Source organism: Glycine max, chromosome 6, assembly GCF_000004515.6.
Source record: "Glycine max cultivar Williams 82 chromosome 6, Glycine_max_v4.0, whole genome shotgun sequence".
In the NCBI taxonomy this organism is placed as follows: domain Eukaryota; kingdom Viridiplantae; phylum Streptophyta; class Magnoliopsida; order Fabales; family Fabaceae; genus Glycine; species Glycine max.
The window spans coordinates 4,042,923-4,061,720 of record NC_038242.2 but is presented as its reverse complement, the minus strand read 5'-3'; the positions used below and the strand labels follow the sequence as shown (position 1 = coordinate 4,061,720).

At 31.9% G+C, this 18,798-nt stretch overlaps 2 protein-coding genes across 6 annotated transcripts; one reads left to right on the top strand and one right to left on the bottom strand.

The window, feature by feature from the left end:
- Positions 1-435: 435 nt before the first annotated feature.
- LOC100798014 (aminopeptidase M1) lies at positions 436-10,619 on the bottom strand. Of its 3 annotated transcripts, XR_005891941.1 has the most exons (28): positions 10,333-10,619; positions 10,060-10,205; positions 9,514-9,616; positions 9,137-9,323; positions 8,950-9,043; positions 8,544-8,697; positions 8,315-8,419; positions 8,067-8,183; positions 7,649-7,762; positions 7,241-7,423; positions 6,779-7,061; positions 6,583-6,704; positions 6,404-6,501; positions 5,944-6,121; positions 5,751-5,865; positions 5,608-5,675; positions 5,414-5,488; positions 4,852-4,929; positions 4,513-4,738; positions 2,643-2,941; positions 2,437-2,558; positions 2,258-2,355; positions 1,806-1,981; positions 1,613-1,727; positions 1,475-1,538; positions 1,283-1,360; positions 795-872; positions 436-667 (listed from the first exon to the last, which is right to left on the bottom strand). XR_005891941.1 is itself a non-coding variant. In XM_041016279.1 (20 exons), exons 1-19 carry the CDS (start codon positions 10,546-10,548, stop codon positions 4,553-4,555), a joined length of 2,622 nt encoding a protein of 873 aa, XP_040872213.1. In that variant the 5' UTR covers positions 10,549-10,619; the 3' UTR covers positions 3,807-4,180; positions 4,513-4,552. The 3 variants fall into 3 exon arrangements, 2 of the variants coding, with proteins under 2 accessions (XP_040872213.1, XP_003526026.1); XM_041016279.1 differs by lacking the exons at positions 436-667; positions 795-872; positions 1,283-1,360; ... (4 more) ...; positions 2,437-2,558; positions 2,643-2,941 and adding an exon at positions 3,807-4,180; XM_003525978.5 differs by lacking the exons at positions 436-667; positions 795-872; positions 1,283-1,360; ... (4 more) ...; positions 2,437-2,558; positions 2,643-2,941 and having other exon boundaries at positions 4,398-4,738.
- Positions 10,620-12,999: 2,380 nt separating this feature from the next.
- On the top strand, positions 13,000-16,427 carry LOC100305982 (uncharacterized protein At4g33100). 3 transcript variants are annotated; one of them, XM_014777277.3, is made up of 4 exons: positions 13,000-13,211; positions 13,294-13,378; positions 13,448-13,543; positions 15,129-15,391. In XM_014777277.3, exons 1-3 carry the CDS (start codon positions 13,126-13,128, stop codon positions 13,526-13,528), a joined length of 252 nt encoding a protein of 83 aa, XP_014632763.1. In that variant the 5' UTR covers positions 13,000-13,125; the 3' UTR covers positions 13,529-13,543; positions 15,129-15,391. The 3 variants fall into 3 exon arrangements, with proteins under 3 accessions (XP_014632763.1, XP_014632762.1, XP_003526024.1); XM_014777276.3 differs by lacking the exon at positions 15,129-15,391 and adding an exon at positions 16,043-16,427 and having other exon boundaries at positions 13,001-13,211; positions 13,448-13,561; XM_003525976.5 differs by lacking the exon at positions 15,129-15,391 and adding an exon at positions 16,043-16,427 and having other exon boundaries at positions 13,006-13,211.
- Positions 16,428-18,798: the final 2,371 nt, after the last annotated feature.

Genomic DNA, 18,798 nt, shown 5'->3' with positions numbered 1-18,798 from the left:
TAATTTACAAAGATTTTTTTTTTTATATTCAATTTACTAAGATGTTAACTGATACAAACAAGAAGCCACATGACATCGAAATTTTGCCACATCTCCCCCATAAAAAAATTCTAAACACTACTATTCATCTTCTGCCCCTCCTCTTCTAGTTATCTCTGCGCACCCTATTACCCCACGAGACACGATGGGACGGTGAATGATTAATGCAATGTGAGGTGTATAAAAACGTGGCAACATCTTAACAAAAAAAAACGTCGCAACAAATCTCTTTGTCGCATTTATTATGTTAACTAGAGGTAGAGGGGCTAAAATTGGTCACTTGAAATTTTGAAATATATTTTTTTAAAGCAAAAAGGAGATACACACTACACAGTACTTTACATTTTGCTCGAAAAAGAGAAAATTTGTAATAAACAATTAAGAATCATTATATTATGAGGGCAAAATACTACTAGGTTTATATTATTTGTAATAGACAATAGCCTAGTATTTTCTGTGTCAATTCCTTCACAGCATCACCAAGCTCATTTTCGTTCTGAACACTCTGAACCCACTTTGCATTGATATTAGCCCGCTCAAGGCTCTGCCTTAACGTTCTAGCAATGCAGGGCATAGCATGGCTAGCAAAGAATTCCTCTACCTCCTTGGCCTTCTCAAAAGAAGCAAACTGCACCAACAACAAAAAAAAACAGTGAAGAATTACAATTGAACATTCCAGAGAGGGAACGAACTCGAGTGTGCTAAGAAAGAAAACCAATGAAACAAAGAGTGTTGTAGAGGAGCATGAGACAAACCGGTGAGACAACTGCACTGACAAACCAAGTTATCATAAGTCCTGAACCATATGTTTTCGTGAGGTGTTCCCAACTTTCCTGTGTAAAATTAGAGAACGGTGAGAAGGGTTTAAAAGAAAAGTGCATGTGTGTAAAATGAACTCATGATCTCAATCAGAGTTTTTTCTTAAAAATCAAGGCCTCATAGAATAGTCGATGCATCAATGGACAAAAAATGGCATTGCTATAGATAACGTTAGTGCAACAGGTGTTAGCAAAAAAGGCCAATTCCTAAATCAGACTCTACGACCAGGTGTTCTCCAATTATAACAAAAATTAAAGTTTTTCCAATGAGTTTTAACTCAGTCTCAAAACATTGTTGACCCATTTGCAAAACATTGAAGGGTACTAAAATCAATGAAAAAATAATGAGTCATACACAAAAACTTCATTTCAATTTATGTTTTTCACACTTCATATATGACTATTCACTACTGGTTCAGGGTTACCTAAAGCCATGACCAAGCTACATCTCGTCCTTCCCGAGTAACAACAGCAAGTCCACAAACAGCATCCTGACTACGAACCTTAACAATGTATAACAAGTTAACAATATATCAATATTCATTGTGTATATATAAAGAATAATTAGCTAATAATGAATGAATGTGCATTCCGACAAATATCTGAAAAAAGGTTACCTCAGATGACAACATAAAAGAGCTTCAAGAATTAGATCTGGATCACGTGAAGATGACAGAGAGCCTACAATCATAGAAAACATTAGCATCCAGACCCAGAAAAACTTTGGTATGCTCTCATAGAAGACATTTCCTTACCCAGAATCCGTGCTTTCTCCTCACTTTGGTCAGTTTCTCTATATACTTTCAAAAGGGATTCATAACCCGATCGGTTAGATTTGCTTGCCTGTTGCATTACAGCTACATACGTCGTCTGCCAACATTTCACAATAATAATCAACAGAAGAATCTATATGGAGATTTCATGCATTAAAAAGACATTGCAGCCAACCTTCCTTGCATCAGGTGGAAGAAGTGGTGTATTTCTGTTTTAAGAATGCCTGAAAACGCTTGCTTGCTTCATCCAGTGTCAAATCATGACCAAACACAGCAAGGGCATTCAAAATTTCTCCTCTCGACATAGCATCTAGATGACTTTCTCCTGGTTTAGTCTCCCAACCAAGCCTCCTGCAAGGCAATGCCAATATGGGGTAAGAAATAGAATCCGAGATGCTAAAAAGACTACTGTAAAAAGAGCATAGCCAATGGCATCTCTTCCAATACTTTATCCCTAGTCCTACTATTACAGTATTACCTACATTACCACAGACAAACATGATTCCTAGCATATGCCTTTCCAATAGGCAATAACTATGCAAAGCAATAAAAATCGTAAGAGTAGTTTCTACAAAATTTTATTAACTGAAAGACAATCTTCCCAGGATCGTCCATTCAATAACTTACACAGCAGAGTACTGGAAAAGGTTAATAAAGAACTGCTAGAAATAGTCTAGTAACTCTGGTATTGCATCAGCTGCGATGTGTTGAACTTTAAGACTAATCTGTCAAACAAAAGAATTGGAGTTATATCCAACATATATAACCTAAGTAATGAATGAACAAGATTTGGAAAATAACTTTACATTCATCTGGTTAGACAGCACGGTATAATCAACTTCCTCCCTGTAAGATCCCATCAAGTTAATCAAGGAGGTCAATGATTATTGGCGAACCATACAAAGTGCAAATGAATAGTCCAAAATGTCTGTCAAAGTAAATAAGTCGCACATTATTAGTCTTTTCCTTTTGAACCATTGGAAATAAATTTTCAAGTGAATATCTAATTTACCAAATCGGTCTGATGCAGATAAGAGTTGTTTCTCTACTGCATATCTAAGTCTAGCAGCAAGCAGCTCATCATACTTCACCCTGTAGAAACCAGCCTGATCCACATTAAGTTTAATCCAACAATTCACACCTTTGTCTGTGGAACCAAGGAACTCTTTGACATCATGTGTTTCAGATTTTGTTTGCAAGAGGAAACTCTTGTGGTCGTCATGTAAGAGCCAAAGCATAATGTTATTGGAACAGTCCAATGGCCTTCTCGTTGAGCACCGCTTGACAAGAATTGTGACTGTCATTTTTTCTCTGAACATAATAATCATATACAAATCTAATGAAAAGTCAGATTCAATGAAACCTGATTAAATTCCAATTTCATCATTGACTTTAACAGACACAACAGGATATTCCGCCTCGGTTGTCCTCTGAACTGATCCATCTGTGGTTTCTTGTGTCACGTACGAACAAAACGAATGAAGTTGAGAGAGAAAACTGAGGTTGGATTATTATTTATAGGAATTGCTCCCTGTTAGGTCCTCACTAGCGATGGGAAAAAATCCAACTAAGTCAAACTTAAGTCAATCATTAACTACACTAGCCAAGTAAAATAATATTAAATATCTTAATATAATTTATTTTAAGTTTGATATATTTACCAAAATAAAACGAGAAACAAATTAAAATTTAAAAAATCTGATTTTTTCTTTTTAAAATGATTATGTTGATTGGTTATTATTTTTTATTATTAAAGAGATAAAAATATCAATCTCAGGTTCAAATAATTTTTTTTAAACAAAGACATTTATGAAATTTATTATAACGGATAGATTTAAATATACTTTTTGTTCTTATTATTTAATTTTTTTTATTTTTTATTCTTATAAAATTTTATTTTCATTTTAATTCATGTAAAAGATATTATTTTATTTTTCATCTTAACAATAACACTTTAAGACAAAAAAATAAAATAAACATATTTCATAAACACTAAAAAAAATTACAAAAACAAAAAAAGAAAAAAACTCTAGGAAAATAAAGTATTCAATCCTAACGAATATTTAGGAAAGAAGTATCCTAATATCAATTTTTCCTCCCTACCCCATTTATTAATTAGTAGAAATATATTTGTCTTCATTATCCATGAATACTCATTTAATTATTTAGGTAAAATTATAAATTTGATCCCCTAATTTATTTCCAATTTCAGATTTATCCTCCAGTAAATTAATTTACAAATTTTATCCTCCTGTGTCATATTCTTCGTCATCCAATAAAAACATAACATGTGATAATCAACATTACTTGTTAACGATCATCCTCCAATTGTAACTTGTGGGATCAACATTACATAATTTTAGAAAATAGGAAGACAAAATTTGTAAATTAATTTAACGGGAGACCAAATTTAAAATTGAAGACAAAATGGGAAATCAAAAATACAATTTTGCCAAGTATCTATCTTCTATCCGTTACAGAATTTTGTCCGCAAATATCCAAGAGAGCGGGTATTTTTGTCATCTCAAACCAAAATCACGAGTGCAGTATCTGAGGAACCAGAAGTGATTTAAGCCTGTTACTAATGCACTCTTAATATGATCTTTAAAATATATATATATATTATAATCAGAGTATATATTTATCATTTTAAAAACTTGGCAGGAAGAATGTGGCATATATGTTAACTGGTGGGGCTAAAATTGGTCACTTTTAAATAACAAGAAAAACCAAAAATTTAAAAAGGGCACACAAAAAATTGACATACTTATACCGACGTAATGGCATATTAAGCCTATTTTTATTCCGATGTCAGGTAACTCGCAAGGTCCATGCTTAGCAACAGACGGTAACATTGACAGACTGAAGAAAGTTGAAATTACCGCCACAATTTTTTTGTGGAAAAGCGCCCTAGACAAGAGCCTAGTATTTTCTGTATGCCAATTCCTTCACAGCATCACCAAGCCTATTTTCGTTCTGAACATTCTGAACCCAGTTTGCATTGATATTGACCCGCTCAAGGCTCTGCCTTAACGTTCTAGCAATGAATGGCATAGCGTGGCTAGCAAAGAATTCCTCTACCTCCTTGGCCTTCTCAAAGGAAGCAAACTGCACCAACAATGAAAAATTAAGAATTATAGTCGTTGCACATTACAGAGAGGGAATTAGAGTGTGCTAAGAAAACCAATGGGACAAAGCATGTAGAGGGCCATGAAACAAACCGGTGAGACAACTGCACTGACAAACCGAGTTATCAAAAATCCTGAACCATATGTTTTTATGAGGTGTTCCCAATTTTCCTGTGTAACATTAGAGAACGGTGAGAGATGTGTGTCATGTACACAATCAGTTTTTTTCTTCAAAATCAAGGCCTCATAGAATAGTTGACGCAAAAAAATAAAATTGCTATAGAATGCAAAAAAATAAAAAATAAAAAAGCACGAGGTGAATTTTAGCATGCACTCTCCAGGCTTAAAGAGATAAAGCAGTAGCATGTAAATGGATTAACGAGACATCACAATTGACAAACAATGTTTGCGAAGAAGGACAATTCCTAAATCAGACTCAACAGCCAAGTGTTCTCCAAATATAAAAAAAGTGGAACTTTTTCCAATGAATCTTAACTGAGTCTCAACATTGATCAATTTGCAAAGCCTTGAAGGAAACCAAAATAAAATAAAAACTAAAAAATGAGGCTTGCACAAAACTTTATTTCAATTTAATGTCTTTCACACTTCATATAACATATATGACCACTCACTACTGGTTCTGGGTTGTTTATACCTTAAGCCATGCCCAAGCTACATTTCGTCCTTCCTGAGTAACAGCAAGTCCAAAAACAGCATCCTGACTACGAACCTTAACAATATATAGCAAGTTAACAACATATCAATATCCATTATGTATATATAAAAAGTAATAAGCTAATAATGTATGGATGTGCATTCTGACTTATAAAATATCTGAAGAAAGGTTACCTCAGATGACAACATGAAGTTAAGAGCTTCAAGAATTAGATCTGGATCACGTGAAGATGCCAGAGAGCCTGCAATCATAGAAAATATTAGTATACAGACCCAGAAAAAACTACGATATGCTCTCGTAAAAGGCATTTCATTACCCAGAATACGTGTTTTCTCCTGGCTTAGGTCAGTTTCCCGATATACTTTCAAAAGTGATTCATAATCCGATCTGTTAGATTTGCTTGCCCGTTGCATTACAGCTACATATGCCGCCTGCCAACATTTCACAATAAAAATCAACAGAAGAATCTATAGGGAGATTCCATGCATTAAAATAACGCTGCACCCAACCTTTCTTATATCGGGTGGAAGAAGTGGTGTATTTCTGTTTTCTAAGAATGCCAGAAAACGCTTGCTTGCTTCATCCAGTGTCAAATTGTGACCAAACATAGCAAGGGCTGTCAAAATTTCTCCTCTCAACATTGCATCTACATGACTTTCTCCTGGTTTAGGCTCCCAACCAAGCCTCCTGCAAGGCAATGCTAATATGGGGGTAAGAAGTAGAACCCGAGATGTAAAAAAGACCACTATAAAAAGAGCTTAGTAGGCGTCTCTTTTAGGCCATCTTCAATCCAGATTTTCCAATATCTTTATCCCAAATCCTACTATCAGATACATTACAACAGACAAACATGACTCCTAGCATATACCTTTCCAATCACTATGCAAGGCAATAGAAATGTTAGTAGTTTCTACAAAATTTTATTAACAGAAACACAATCTTCCCAGGATTGTGCATTCAACAACTTACTCAGCAGAGTACTGGAAAAGGTTAATAAAGAACTGCTTGAAATATTCTAGTAAGTCTGGTACTGCATCAGCTGCAATACGTTGAACTTTAAGACTTATCTGCCAAACAAAAGAATTGGAGTTATATCCAACATATATAACCCAAGTGATGAATGATCAAGATTTGGAAAATAACATTACAGTTATCAGGTTAGACAGCACGGTATAATCAACTTCCTCCCTGTAAGATCCCATCAAGTTAATCAAGGAGGGCAATGATTCTTGGCAAGCCATACAGAGTGCAAATGAATCATCCAAAATGCCTGTCAGTTGCAAGTTATTAGTGTTTTCCTTTTCTACAATTGGAAATAAATTTTCAAGCAATTATCCAATTTACCAAACCGGTCAGATGCAGATAAGAGTTGTTTCTCTACTGCATATCTAAGTCTAGCAGCAAGCAGCTCATCATATTTCACCCTGTAGAAACCAGCCTGATCCACATTAAGTTTAATCCAACAATTTACACCTTTGTCTGTGGAACCAAGGAACTCTTTGACTTCATGTGTTTCAGATTTTGATTGCAAGAGGAAACTCTTGCAGACATCATAAGAGCCAAAGCATAATGTTATTGGAACTATCCAATGGCCTTCTCCTTGAGCACCACTTGACAAGAATTGTGACTGTCAATAAACATACAAAGCTTACACCTGACATTTTTTTTTTTATCAGCAAAGATAATATATAATATATTGAAAGAAGTACCAGAGGTACTTAAAATACAAACAAAGTCCATATAGATGGATTTTTTCTCTGAACATAATCATATACAAATCTAATTAAAAGTCAGATGCAACGGAACCTGATTAAATTCCAATTTCTGATCATTGACTTTAACAGATACAACAGGATATCCTTTCTGCTTTGTCCATGAGGTCATTAACTTGTTCACATGTTCACCAGATCCTTCCTCAAGTGCAGCCCATAGATCCTCAGTCTTAGCATTTGAGCAAGCATGTCTTTTTATATATGAAGCCAGCGATCTCTGGTTGCATGAAAAAGCAATGTATAATTTGATCACAAATAGCATGATCAAATTTAATATGCATGGATTTTAAATACACACTTCTTAAAATCATTCATATAATATAAGTACATGTGCCTCTAACGCATTGAATTCAATATAAAATACCTTTAACTATTTCATCCCTTCAAATTTAGCAATTAAAATATAGTTTTTTATGGAAGCAGTAAGGGGCCAAGTACTAACCTGAAAGCATTCGGCACCAAGATAGCTTTGCAGCATCCTGATTACGGATGCACCTTTTTTATAACTTATTGCATCAAATATTTCATCAATCTCACAAGCATGATTGATTTCCACCTGTAAACATAATTTACAAATTAAAAATTTAAAATACACTATAAACGAATAAGAGAGCCTATGAACATTTTAACCAAAGAAAAAAATAAATGTACAAATTATATATATATATATATATATATATATATATATATATATCAATTAAAAAACAAATATATATCCAAAATTGATATTATATAACAAATAATTTATAGATTTGAATTACATATAATTAATTAGCATAAAATCCTCGAATCAGATAAAATTAGCCAAATCCATTATCTGAGACAAACTAAACACATGAGAAATGTAGATTAAACAATACCTCAATTGGGTGGGATTCCGCAAGTCCATCCAACCTAAGACCCTCAGTAGATTCATGAAGAAATTGAGACCATATTTTCCACTCAGGAAAACAGTTATCAGTTGCTAAATAGCTCACCTGACCACGCCAGAAGAAGAGAAGAGGAAGAAAAATATAAACTAATTTAAAAAAGTTAAAAGTAAAAGCAACAAAACCAACCAGCATCTCTATAATGGGATCAATTTGAGGGTGTATGAGCCACAACCTACCCATGTCGCAAACCCCTCATTCAGCCATACATGTGTCCACCACTCCATTGTAACAAGGTTGCCAAACCATTGGTGTGCTAGTTCATGAGCTACTACAGTTGCAACCTAAACAGTAACCAAAGAAATATATTTTGTCCTTCAGTTAGCAACAAAATTATTAGTTCTTAAAATTGAGATTGGGAAACTCAAGTAGCCGAGACCAAATCAGCTTTATGGATAAGCAGGGTACCCTCTGTTTATTTGCAGCAGCAGAATGCTGGTCATCATATAGCAAAGCAGTCTCCCGATATGTAACCAGACCATAGTTCTCCATGGCTCCAGCAGCGAAATCAGGGATTGCAATCATATCCAATTTTGGCAGTGAGTAGGGAGTGGCAAAGTAACTGTTACATTATCATAGTTAAATGATTAATAAATGATCGACAATGCTGAATACCTATACATACAGTCAAGCAAACAGACTAACTTGAAGTTAACATATATTTAATATATGATTAGCCCCATATAATGAATATTTCTAATGGTTTACAGCTATGAGATGGATAAATTGGAAATGAAAAGAAATGAGGTCATGGATTATATCTGATAAATTTCCTGCCTAAGAATCACAATATTGTATGTAGTTACATACTTACCCCTTGTATAGTTCCAAAGATTTCACAGCTACATCAAGTGCAAATTTCCCCTGGTTTGCCTTACCAACTTGACAATACACCCGGACTTTGACCCCTGTGGAGATGTTGAATTCATTTAAGAAAAAGAAGAAGGTCAGTACTAACAAACAACCAATACCTAAAATGTACAGAGCTAACATGCTTTTACCATCTGAGGTATGATCTTCCACATAATCAAACAAACCAACAACAACCGCAACCAAATATGTAGACATGATTGGTGATTCTTGATATGAAACTGTTTTGAGATTTCCATCTGTTATTTCTTCAACAATTGGCATGTTGGAAAGAGCAACAAGCTCTGAAGGCACATCCAATGTGATCTTGAAAGAAGCCTGCAAGATCTACCATGTGAGAAAAGTGGGCCAAACCTCAAAATCCATTCAGACCTGTCTCACCCTCGTAGGCCTTAGCAGTGCTTACTATTTGAAGTATTAAGCTTGGGTCATTGCAACAATAATTTTCTAGTTTTGTGAGTGCTTACAAAAGGGTCATTTAGAAGGGAAGAGAGGGAGAAAAGTAAACCTTGCAAGAAGGTTCATCCCAACAAGGAAAGCATCGCCTGGCATCAGCCGGTGCAAACTGTGTAACTGCCATAGTCTTCTTCTCACCATTGTGCTCATAGGTACTGCACATAAAAAGTAGCCATATAAATTATTTTTAAAAAAAATGGAATTAGCCATCCATCTATTTCCTCAGAAAAAATAGTAAGGCAAGGGGGAAAAAAACCTTATACTAAAGTCTTGTTTGGATAAACTTCTCCACAAGCACTTAAAGTGAAACAAAATAAGAAGGTAAAATGAATTGAGTTTCTCCAATAAGTTAAAATCAGCTTATGCATCTTGGGTTTTAGAGAAGTTCTTCTTCTATATCGATTCATGAAGAAGTTTATCCAAACATGGCCTATGTTTAGTTAGATACCAGTAGGGTTTTGAAATGAGCAATTTACATAAAATCGATAGCCGCGAGAAAATTAATAATAAAGAATCGGTGATGAAAATGCAGCCTCAAGCAGAATTCAGGTAAACTATTTAGCCTGTAATTAACATATGAAGCCAAGAAAACAGTTACCTTCGGTAGAAGCCTTTCATTCTATCATTCAAGATTCCTTCAAAGCGAATGGACAAGACACCGAACCCAATAGGTAATTCCTCTGGGAACTCCAAAACCAGAATCTCATCATTTTCAAACAACTCAACTCGTGAAGGTTTAATAACCTGCATAGTGCATAGACATTCATTGGTTTCTATATCAGCAAGAACACTTCACACACATGGATGCGAGAACTTGATAGATATGAATCTCGAATGTTCTAGAGAAATATTTGTAACCAGTAGAGAGTACCTTGGAGGAGTCTTGGTTGGTGAATGAAACAGCGTCGTTGCTGACGGAGAGTTCGGCGGCATTGAGAACAATGAAAGAGGTGGCGGGGACGATGTCGAGGTGGACGGCGACGGAACCTGCGAAACGGTGCGCGACGAGGTCGGGCTTGAGCCTAAGGTCGTAGCGTTTGGGGACGGCGAATTTGGGAAGACGAGGCTTTCCTTTGAACTGATCCATCTGTTTCTTTCTTGTGTTTATAGAAATTCACACGGAATGAATAAAGTTTACAGTGAAGCTGAGGTTGACTTTCACCTTGATTATAGGTAAAATAGAAAAGGATGAAGGATAGAAATAAAAAGACAAATGAGTTAAAATATTATTTTTTGTTTTCTTTTTAATTAGTTTTTTTTTTAACTTCCGAATGTCCTCTAAAAAAGGCTTTCAAGTGAGTTAAAACCATCATTTTTTTTTTGTTGGTTCTTATTCCTCTCCTTCTTTGTTGTGTGTCAATGAAATTGGAGGAATAATGGAACCAAGAAAGGCAATATAGGATTTTTGAATTTGAGAGATTAAAAAATATAATATTTTATTTTGGAACTAAAAAAAACAAAGACCCCCTTAATTTGAATTTTTGAAGGAGAAAAACTATAATTAAGTCTCTACAAAAACAAAGTATTGTTTTCTAACCATTTTAATCAACATTCTGTTAAAATTATTATTAATATTTTTAAGCTAAAAATATGACTCACTTTAAACACATAAAAATTTAAATTGAATAATATATATATATATATAATTTTTTATAAGAGAATTCAAATGACATTAATATAATTTATACTTTTTTAAAATGATATAAATTACACTTACTATTGTATTATTTAATAAATTTTAATTGAATATCCCATAAAAAACTTTTAATTAAATAATTTTACCACCAAACTCACCCTTACATTAAATGATATTTTCATATAGATCACATCTATCAAATTTTATAATAAAACATTATCTAATATCTTTCTCTAAAAAAAGATATTTAATATATCATTTATATTGATCAACACCAATGTAATTTTTTTTACTATGCTAAAATTAATTATTGATGTTTACTTTTCATAAAATTGACACAAATAATGAAGATAATGCAAATTGCATGTTATATAAAATTCTTTAATTATGCAATAGTAGATATAAATTATATCAATATCCTTTGTTTTATTCATAATAATTGAAGTTAATATTAATAAGTTTATAAGAAGTCACATATTATTCAATCAATTAAATTATATCTCTTAACATACTGACTTCATTTGATTTTTTTATTATTATTATTATGAAAAAAATACTACAATCATGAGTTTGAAGTGTAGAGTTCAATACACCTATACAATAATACAAATGCTCAATTGAAATTTGGATTGAATGGGGGCATTATCTTATAATTCTATCCTTATTTTCTTGTGGTAGAAATCAGGGTAAATTTATCTCATACGTACTGATTTATCAGTCACTTTTTTTCTCCGTCATTACTCTCTTTTTTTTTTTAAAGAAAAAAAATCACTCAACTTGAATTTTTTTTTCCGGAGATAGTACTAGTATGAAATAACTCTGGTTGAAAATTATAATTGCACATAAAATAAGTTTTTCTTTTCAATACAATTTATTTCATATTTAAAATTAAAATTTAAAAATTAAAATATTAATTCACTTAATTAATAAATACAAATCATTACGAGTCATTTACTAGTATTTTATTTGAATTTTTTTAATACTTTGTCAACTTATTCTAAATAGGATTGAATATGTTTTGTTATTTTAAAGTATATAAATTTTAGAATTAATCCTTTTAAAAAAAATCATTTAATTTCTTTTAAAATTTAACAAGTCATCAAGTGTGTTAATTCTTTAGTAAAACTACTATGTTCATATAGTATTTTAATATAACAATTTTTTAAAAAATTATTGCATAAATGTCTCAAATAAAGTATGTGTTCAACTATGCCTGCCACGTAAATAAAATTACTAACAGAATTAACATATTATACTAAAATTTTAGAGGCACTAGTTAGTCTACTTATAGTTCTTATTGGAGATGGTTTCTCATGTATCAAAAAAATCGTTCTTATTGAAGACTACAACGATTACAGATTAAGGAGTAGAATTACGAGAGTAAGAGTTGGTTGTTTAAACTTATTTATTTAATAAAATAAACAGTTTTTTTAGTTTGTTTATCTAAATTACTTATTAAAATAAAACAAAACAAATTCTATCTATTTATTAAATAAGTATTTTTAAAAAATACTTATTTTAAAATTATTTATTATGAGTTTAAATAAACTCACCTTAAAAAGTGTAAAATAATCACTTCTTAATTTAGTGACAAAATTTGAACAAAAAATATTTAAGCTTTGATTATAATTATTAAAGACACTTTTATTTTAAAGGATATTTATAATTTAAAACTTTTTTTAGAAGCTTTTCTAAATTGAATTCAGGCGGTTTAAAGAGTTGAAATTAAACTACCAAATGTGTGAATGAATGACGTGCAAATTCGTTTAAGCTTAACTGGATATACAATTTTATGATTGATAAAGTCCTACTCGGATTGCTTCCTATAGAAAGTAAAAATGAATAAATTTTGAATGGGAAAATGTTGACAAGAATTTAAATTTCTAAAATCTAAAATAAACATAATGATGTAGTCCTACTACAGTTTCCATGGATCAACTACACTTGGTTGACACTTGGCAGGTTTAATTTGAAAGCTCCGTTGCTAGACGATCACGGTTGACGCCAATTGCTCCCTCCCTCCATGAGATGAGAGAGAAGAAAGCCTCCAAAACTTCATCTTCAACCTCTCCATGTGCTCAACTTCGCGACGCATACCACAATTGCTTCAACAGGTCTCCTTCCTAAACATTCTTTTCCCCATTTTCTTCTTCTTCGTCATCTGTTTTCCCTTAAACCCTAATTCCATTTTCGAAGGTGGTACGCCGAGAAATTCATGAAGGGTCACTGGGACAAACAAGAATGCGTTTCCGAGTGGCAAAAATACAGAGCCTGTCTTTCTGTATGTCCTTACTTACACAGTTACTTACATGCTTGCGTTTTGTGAAAATTGCTCTGTAACATTTGGCAGGAACATTTGGAAGATAAGCATCTGATTCGTTTCTTACAAGCTGACGGCGTTGTTCAAGACAGTGGTGTTGCTTCTCAGTAACTTGTAGGGAGTAAGGTGATTCACCCATCAATTGTATAATCTCATTCCCTAGCTTTTAGTTGTGTTGCTATGCATTCAAAATTTCTATTATTTATAATTTATATGTCTTAACTTTAAGAATGGGACCAAAGCAATGAATGGACATTGTATTCTTCAATGCGATATCAAGTAACATGATTAGCTGCGTAAGTTATTGTTGTTTTACCTCTGCGAGGTGTTGACAGAATTGGATGTCCATGCCTAAGCTCTAGGCAAGATTGAGTCACTACTCAATGACAATAATCATGTTGATTTTGTGTTTGCTTATTTTTGTCGCATGATCTAGTGGTTTGCCTTTTAGTTCCATTTTTGCCCTCATTGTAGAATGGCTTCATGTTTGTTTCTTACAAGTTTCTCGACTTTAAACTCATAAAAGTAGTCACGAAAATAAAATCATATTTGATAGAGGCCTCAATTGATCATTTCATGGGTATAATTTGAACAGTTTTCTCTTGTTCCTTTTTTTTAAAAAAAGATAGAAAACGAAGTAAAATCATAGAGAAAAAAAAAGGGGAAATGCAATTAGGGGGAAGAAAAGACTTTCTCTAAAATTGAAGAAACCAAATCAATAAACTAGAAAAGCTGTGGTATACATCAAAGCCAGAAAAGGCTAATCCCTTGAAGTTGTGAGCATTGTGCTCCAACTAAATGCAATTTATACACCAGAGTTGAAAAGGCTGCACACCGCAACAATTTTTTGTCTACTCATTTGTGCCACAAATTTTCTTCCAAAGTGTTGTGGGTTATATAACAAGTGAGGGTTGAAAACCATTTTCTTTCCTATCATTAGCATCTATGAAAGTTTACATACCATGTTTAATCAAACTGTTTATTGAAGACCAGGAACCTGCCTTCCCTTAATAGCAGAAATTCAGCAAACCTGACTTTGAAAAATAAAATGCATTTAGAACTGTTTGCGAATCTTGATATGTTTTATATTTTTTTAAATGATAGACAAGGAATGGGGAAAAGGAGAGATTAGAGTGAGGAAGAGTGTTGAACCCTTTTTTGGGAGCTTTTTTATGACTGAATGGAAGTACGGGTGCAGTTGGTGTAAGTGAAGGAATAGGGTTATTTTTCATACTTTTCCACATTCTGTTGTCTTACCCCATTAAACATTCAAACAGTAGATTACTCATCCGAAGTTTCAACATAGTTGGATCGAATAAGAAATATACCTACTTATCAAAGCGATCATTACTCAACCCTTCGTAAACCCAAAGTCTTCTATCAATCTGCTGTGAGCACTCCCATTGTTAACCCATTGTGAACTCCAGGTCTATGTATTTGTTCTGTTCTTTCAATTTCAAACCTGTTGTGTTATGTTTTTTAATTTTGAACTTGTATTCTGTTCTTATCATGTGTCTTGTAATTTATGAATTATTGGCTCTTGATTCATTGATTACCTCTAGCTTATTTTAAGTTATCCCCATTACAGAACAGTTGGATCTTCGATTAAATATATGTTTGGATACTATGATAAGTTTTTTAAATATTATTTTGTGTAAGGTAAACTTCCATTGGTTGAGTTTAAACTTTACAGACACTTCATGAGTTTCAGGTAGACTCTGGAGTTTGACAACATAGTCCTAGAAGATATTAGGCAGTCTTTCAACTGCATTCTGGATCTCTGAATTAACACTGTTGTTTTGGGCCGGGGAGGATATTAAGCTGTCTTGCACAGTTCAGTTATTCATAAACTTACTATTTTGAACATTTCATGTGAGTCCACTCAAGTCTTTGAAGAAATGAGTTTTAAGCAAGTCTAATTGATTTTCTTACGTGGTACAATTGTAAACACATGATTCCACGAGCTAATTTGTGAGTTTCATGAACACCATCGCAGCTGTGTCCTAGCATGAACAAACCCATAACAACTATATCTCTGGCTCCTAGTTTGAATGAATCCATATCCCATTACAGTTTTCTGCTACGAACCCAGTGATCTAGCCATTTCATTTCATCGGGAATGAACCCATCATATTCATAGCTCAGTGTCCCAGGGTGAATCATCAATCAAACATCAATGAGGTGAACCTAGCATCCACCATTATCTTAATTTCTTAAGTAATTCTGGACACTGATTTGTGAAGAGTTAGTTATGTTCTGTTTGTGTCCCGTGCTTTTAACTCATCTTGTGATTTGTTAATTTGTCCATTAATTTTGAATTTGTTATGTTTCAGTTTGCATTCTGAGATATCAACACATCTTGTGATTTGTAAATTATTGGTTTGTGTTTTGCTTTATATTCTAAGCTGTTCCCATTACAGATCTGGTGGTATTAGATTATTTTTGGATACTATGATAGTTTTTTAAATATTATTATCATATTAAGTATTAGGTAAATTCTTACAAGTTAATGATGCTCCACAAATTCATGTAAACTCTTCAAGTTTGGCAATCTTGCTAGAAACATCTTGTTATATTCCCTTGTAGTAGATTGGGCCTAATTATGAATTTGTATTTTTGGTGCAGGTAACTAACTACGAAGCTTATTCATGTGACGACCACTGTTGATGTGGTATTTGAAGTTACGCTGCCTGTACGTTGTATCTTTGTTTGAACAGTGCAAGCTTTGTATTTCCGTCAGAAATCTTGGTGGTTTTAAATCATGGTCTATTGCAATGGGTTGAAATGAACATTTGGTGAGGGTGAATTATGGTAACTTGGCAAGTGACAATTTTTTAATGCCATCTTTCAAGAAATTCTAAAGGAGAGGGGAATGTTTAACTAATCCGCCAGTGAAGAGATTTCCAGGACGAAGGTGAAGTTTAAACGTCCTCTCTAAAAAACAAAGGTTTAATTAGTCTGGGGTCTCTAAACTCTTACAAATTTACAAATAAGTCCCTGATTTTTTTTCGAAGTGGGTCCTGAACTTTTTTTTAATACAGTTTTGAAATCAAATTTATATGCCTAGTCGTTGAATGTCGCACGCGATCACTGTAAATCTAGGGGTATTTGTGTAATTTCACAAAATTTTAGGGGGTGATTAGTGTTTTTTTACCCTTTTTCTTTACCACCGCATCTATTTGTAAAAACATTGTGCTAGTAAAATTTACAAAAGGAGTCAATTAACGGTAAAAATTACAAAGGATACGGTTTTGCAGTCATGAATGGAAGGATGGTTGTATTTCTTTATTTAAAGTTAATTTTTATGAGAACATAAAAAGTTTTATACAGTTATTTAATTATAAGTTATTTAATTATAATTTATCATATATGATAAATTTATTAATTATAATAATTATCTTTAAAAGTAATTAGAATAGTCATTTGTAAATGAATAATATCATAAAATTATTTTATATTGTTAGTATATAAATATTAAACTCAATTTTTATTGACATTTTTATTGAACAAAACTTCCATCTTTGTTATAAGAACCAAAGACCTTATCATAAGATCTATTTATAGTGTGACTTAATTTTTTTATATAAAAAGGTTCTTAATTAAAGTCAGTTGTAGAATGACATTGGGATGAGAAAAATATAATTTACTAATGTTTATTAATTTTGTTAAATGCTTAAGATAAAATTAATATTTTAATTAAATTAATTATTTTTCTTAATTTTAGTAAATTAGTTAATTGAACATTATAATAAGCATCATTTCATTTTAATAATATTTTTATAATAAAATAAATAATATAAATAAATATATAGAATATTCAATTAAATATAAAAAATTATATTTTAAAATGCTCGTGTTTTGTGCGAATATATCAACCAGTGCAAGGGTGCAACGTGTAATAGTTAACTTTTTATTTAAAAATTAATTTATCAATAAAGTAAAACCAACATAATATTATATTTTTTAATATAGCACACAATTACATGAAATGAAATGGTTGCTTTATTAAGCAATTCAACACACTAGTGGTATTCACAAAATTGCTTTTCAATGAGAAGAGAAACTCCCGAGTTATTACCTGCTCGGCTGCTCGTTAAATGGGAAGAGAAACTCTCATTAGAGTTGCTTTAAGAATATGGCATCCACTGACCATTCTAAATTAACTAAGAATATGTTTGAATGAGAAAATTTAAAAATTTTAAATTTTAAGAATTTTAAATATTTTAATTGAATTTTTTTATTTTTCAAAATTTTGTGTTTGAATAAAAAAAATTAAAATTATGAGGGTGAAAGAAAATGAATACAAAGAGAATATAAAATATGATTGGTGTGCTTCTAAAGAGAATAATACTAATGGAGCATGGAGAGTCACATGGAAACTAGGACACATCATACACCATCACACCCGATCACAACATTCAGTCAATGGTACAAGACATGACTCAAGCCCTCTGCACCAGCGAGCACCTTCGTTGCTTGATGGGCGGCGACGATTGCTCCCTTGACTACCAAGTACAATTCTACATGTTCCCCTATGCCCGAACCCAGTTGCGAGTTTGAGAACAAGATTTCGGGAGATGAAGGTGATAAAGGAAATACCCAAATATTTTGGAAGGTTCTTCTATGAAGAAAAGAATTTTAATTTCTCACTTTTTAGAAAGAAATTAAAATTCCATATTTTTAGTTGTTAAAATTCTAAAAATTTAAATTCTTTATAAAAAAACATCCAAACAATGAATTTTAAATTACAAAAATTTAAATTCTCTAATAAATTACTTTCCTTAGTTAAAATTCTCTATTTAAACACACTCTAAAAGGTTAAAATGCAATTTGTTTTTTCTTATTGTTTTAAATATGTGATTTTAGTTTTTTTTTTAATTGAGACATTTTATTATTTACTTTTAAAATTTTTGTAATTTTAATCCTTCTATATTTTAATTTAGATATTTCATCCCTCACATTTTAAAAAATCTGCAATTCTATTTTTCTTTTTCTATTTGAGACTTTACTATATATTTTTACTAAATTAAGTTTGTTAACAAATAAATAATTAAAAAAACCATTTGCTATCTGAATAATTAATAAATGTGTGCCAATCAACATTTATAGAGTATATAAATTATCATTTGAAATTGACCACAAGGACCAAAGTTGTGGATTTTTTAAAAATGAGAAACAAAATATCTTAATTAAAAATAAAAAAACCAAAATGATGAATTTTTAAAAAATAAGAATGAAATGTCTCAATTAAAAAAACAAGAAAACTAAAATCATATAATTAAAAAAATAGAAGGACAAAAATTATATTTTAACCTAACTAAAGTAACTTTGATTCAAATCATTTAATGAATACAATTCAATTAGCACAATTTTTTTTTTTA

Coding starts and splice junctions, on each gene's coding strand:
- LOC100798014 (XM_041016279.1), bottom strand. CDS start 10,548: ATGGATCAGTTCAAAGGAAAGCCTCGTCTTCCCAAATTCGCCGTCCCC. Junction 7,424..7,648: donor TTGGTGCCGAATGCTTTCAG/GTTAGTACTTGG, acceptor TCATGCAACCAG/AGATCGCTGGCTTCATATAT. Junction 6,122..6,403: donor CTTTTCCAGTACTCTGCTGA/GTAAGTTGTTGA, acceptor ATTGCCTTGCAG/GAGGCTTGGTTGGGAGCCTA.
- LOC100305982 (XM_014777276.3), top strand. CDS start 13,126: ATGAGAGAGAAGAAAGCCTCCAAAACTTCATCTTCAACCTCTCCATGT. Junction 13,212..13,293: donor TACCACAATTGCTTCAACAG/GTCTCCTTCCTA, acceptor CCATTTTCGAAG/GTGGTACGCCGAGAAATTCA. Junction 13,379..13,447: donor AATACAGAGCCTGTCTTTCT/GTATGTCCTTAC, acceptor AACATTTGGCAG/GAACATTTGGAAGATAAGCA.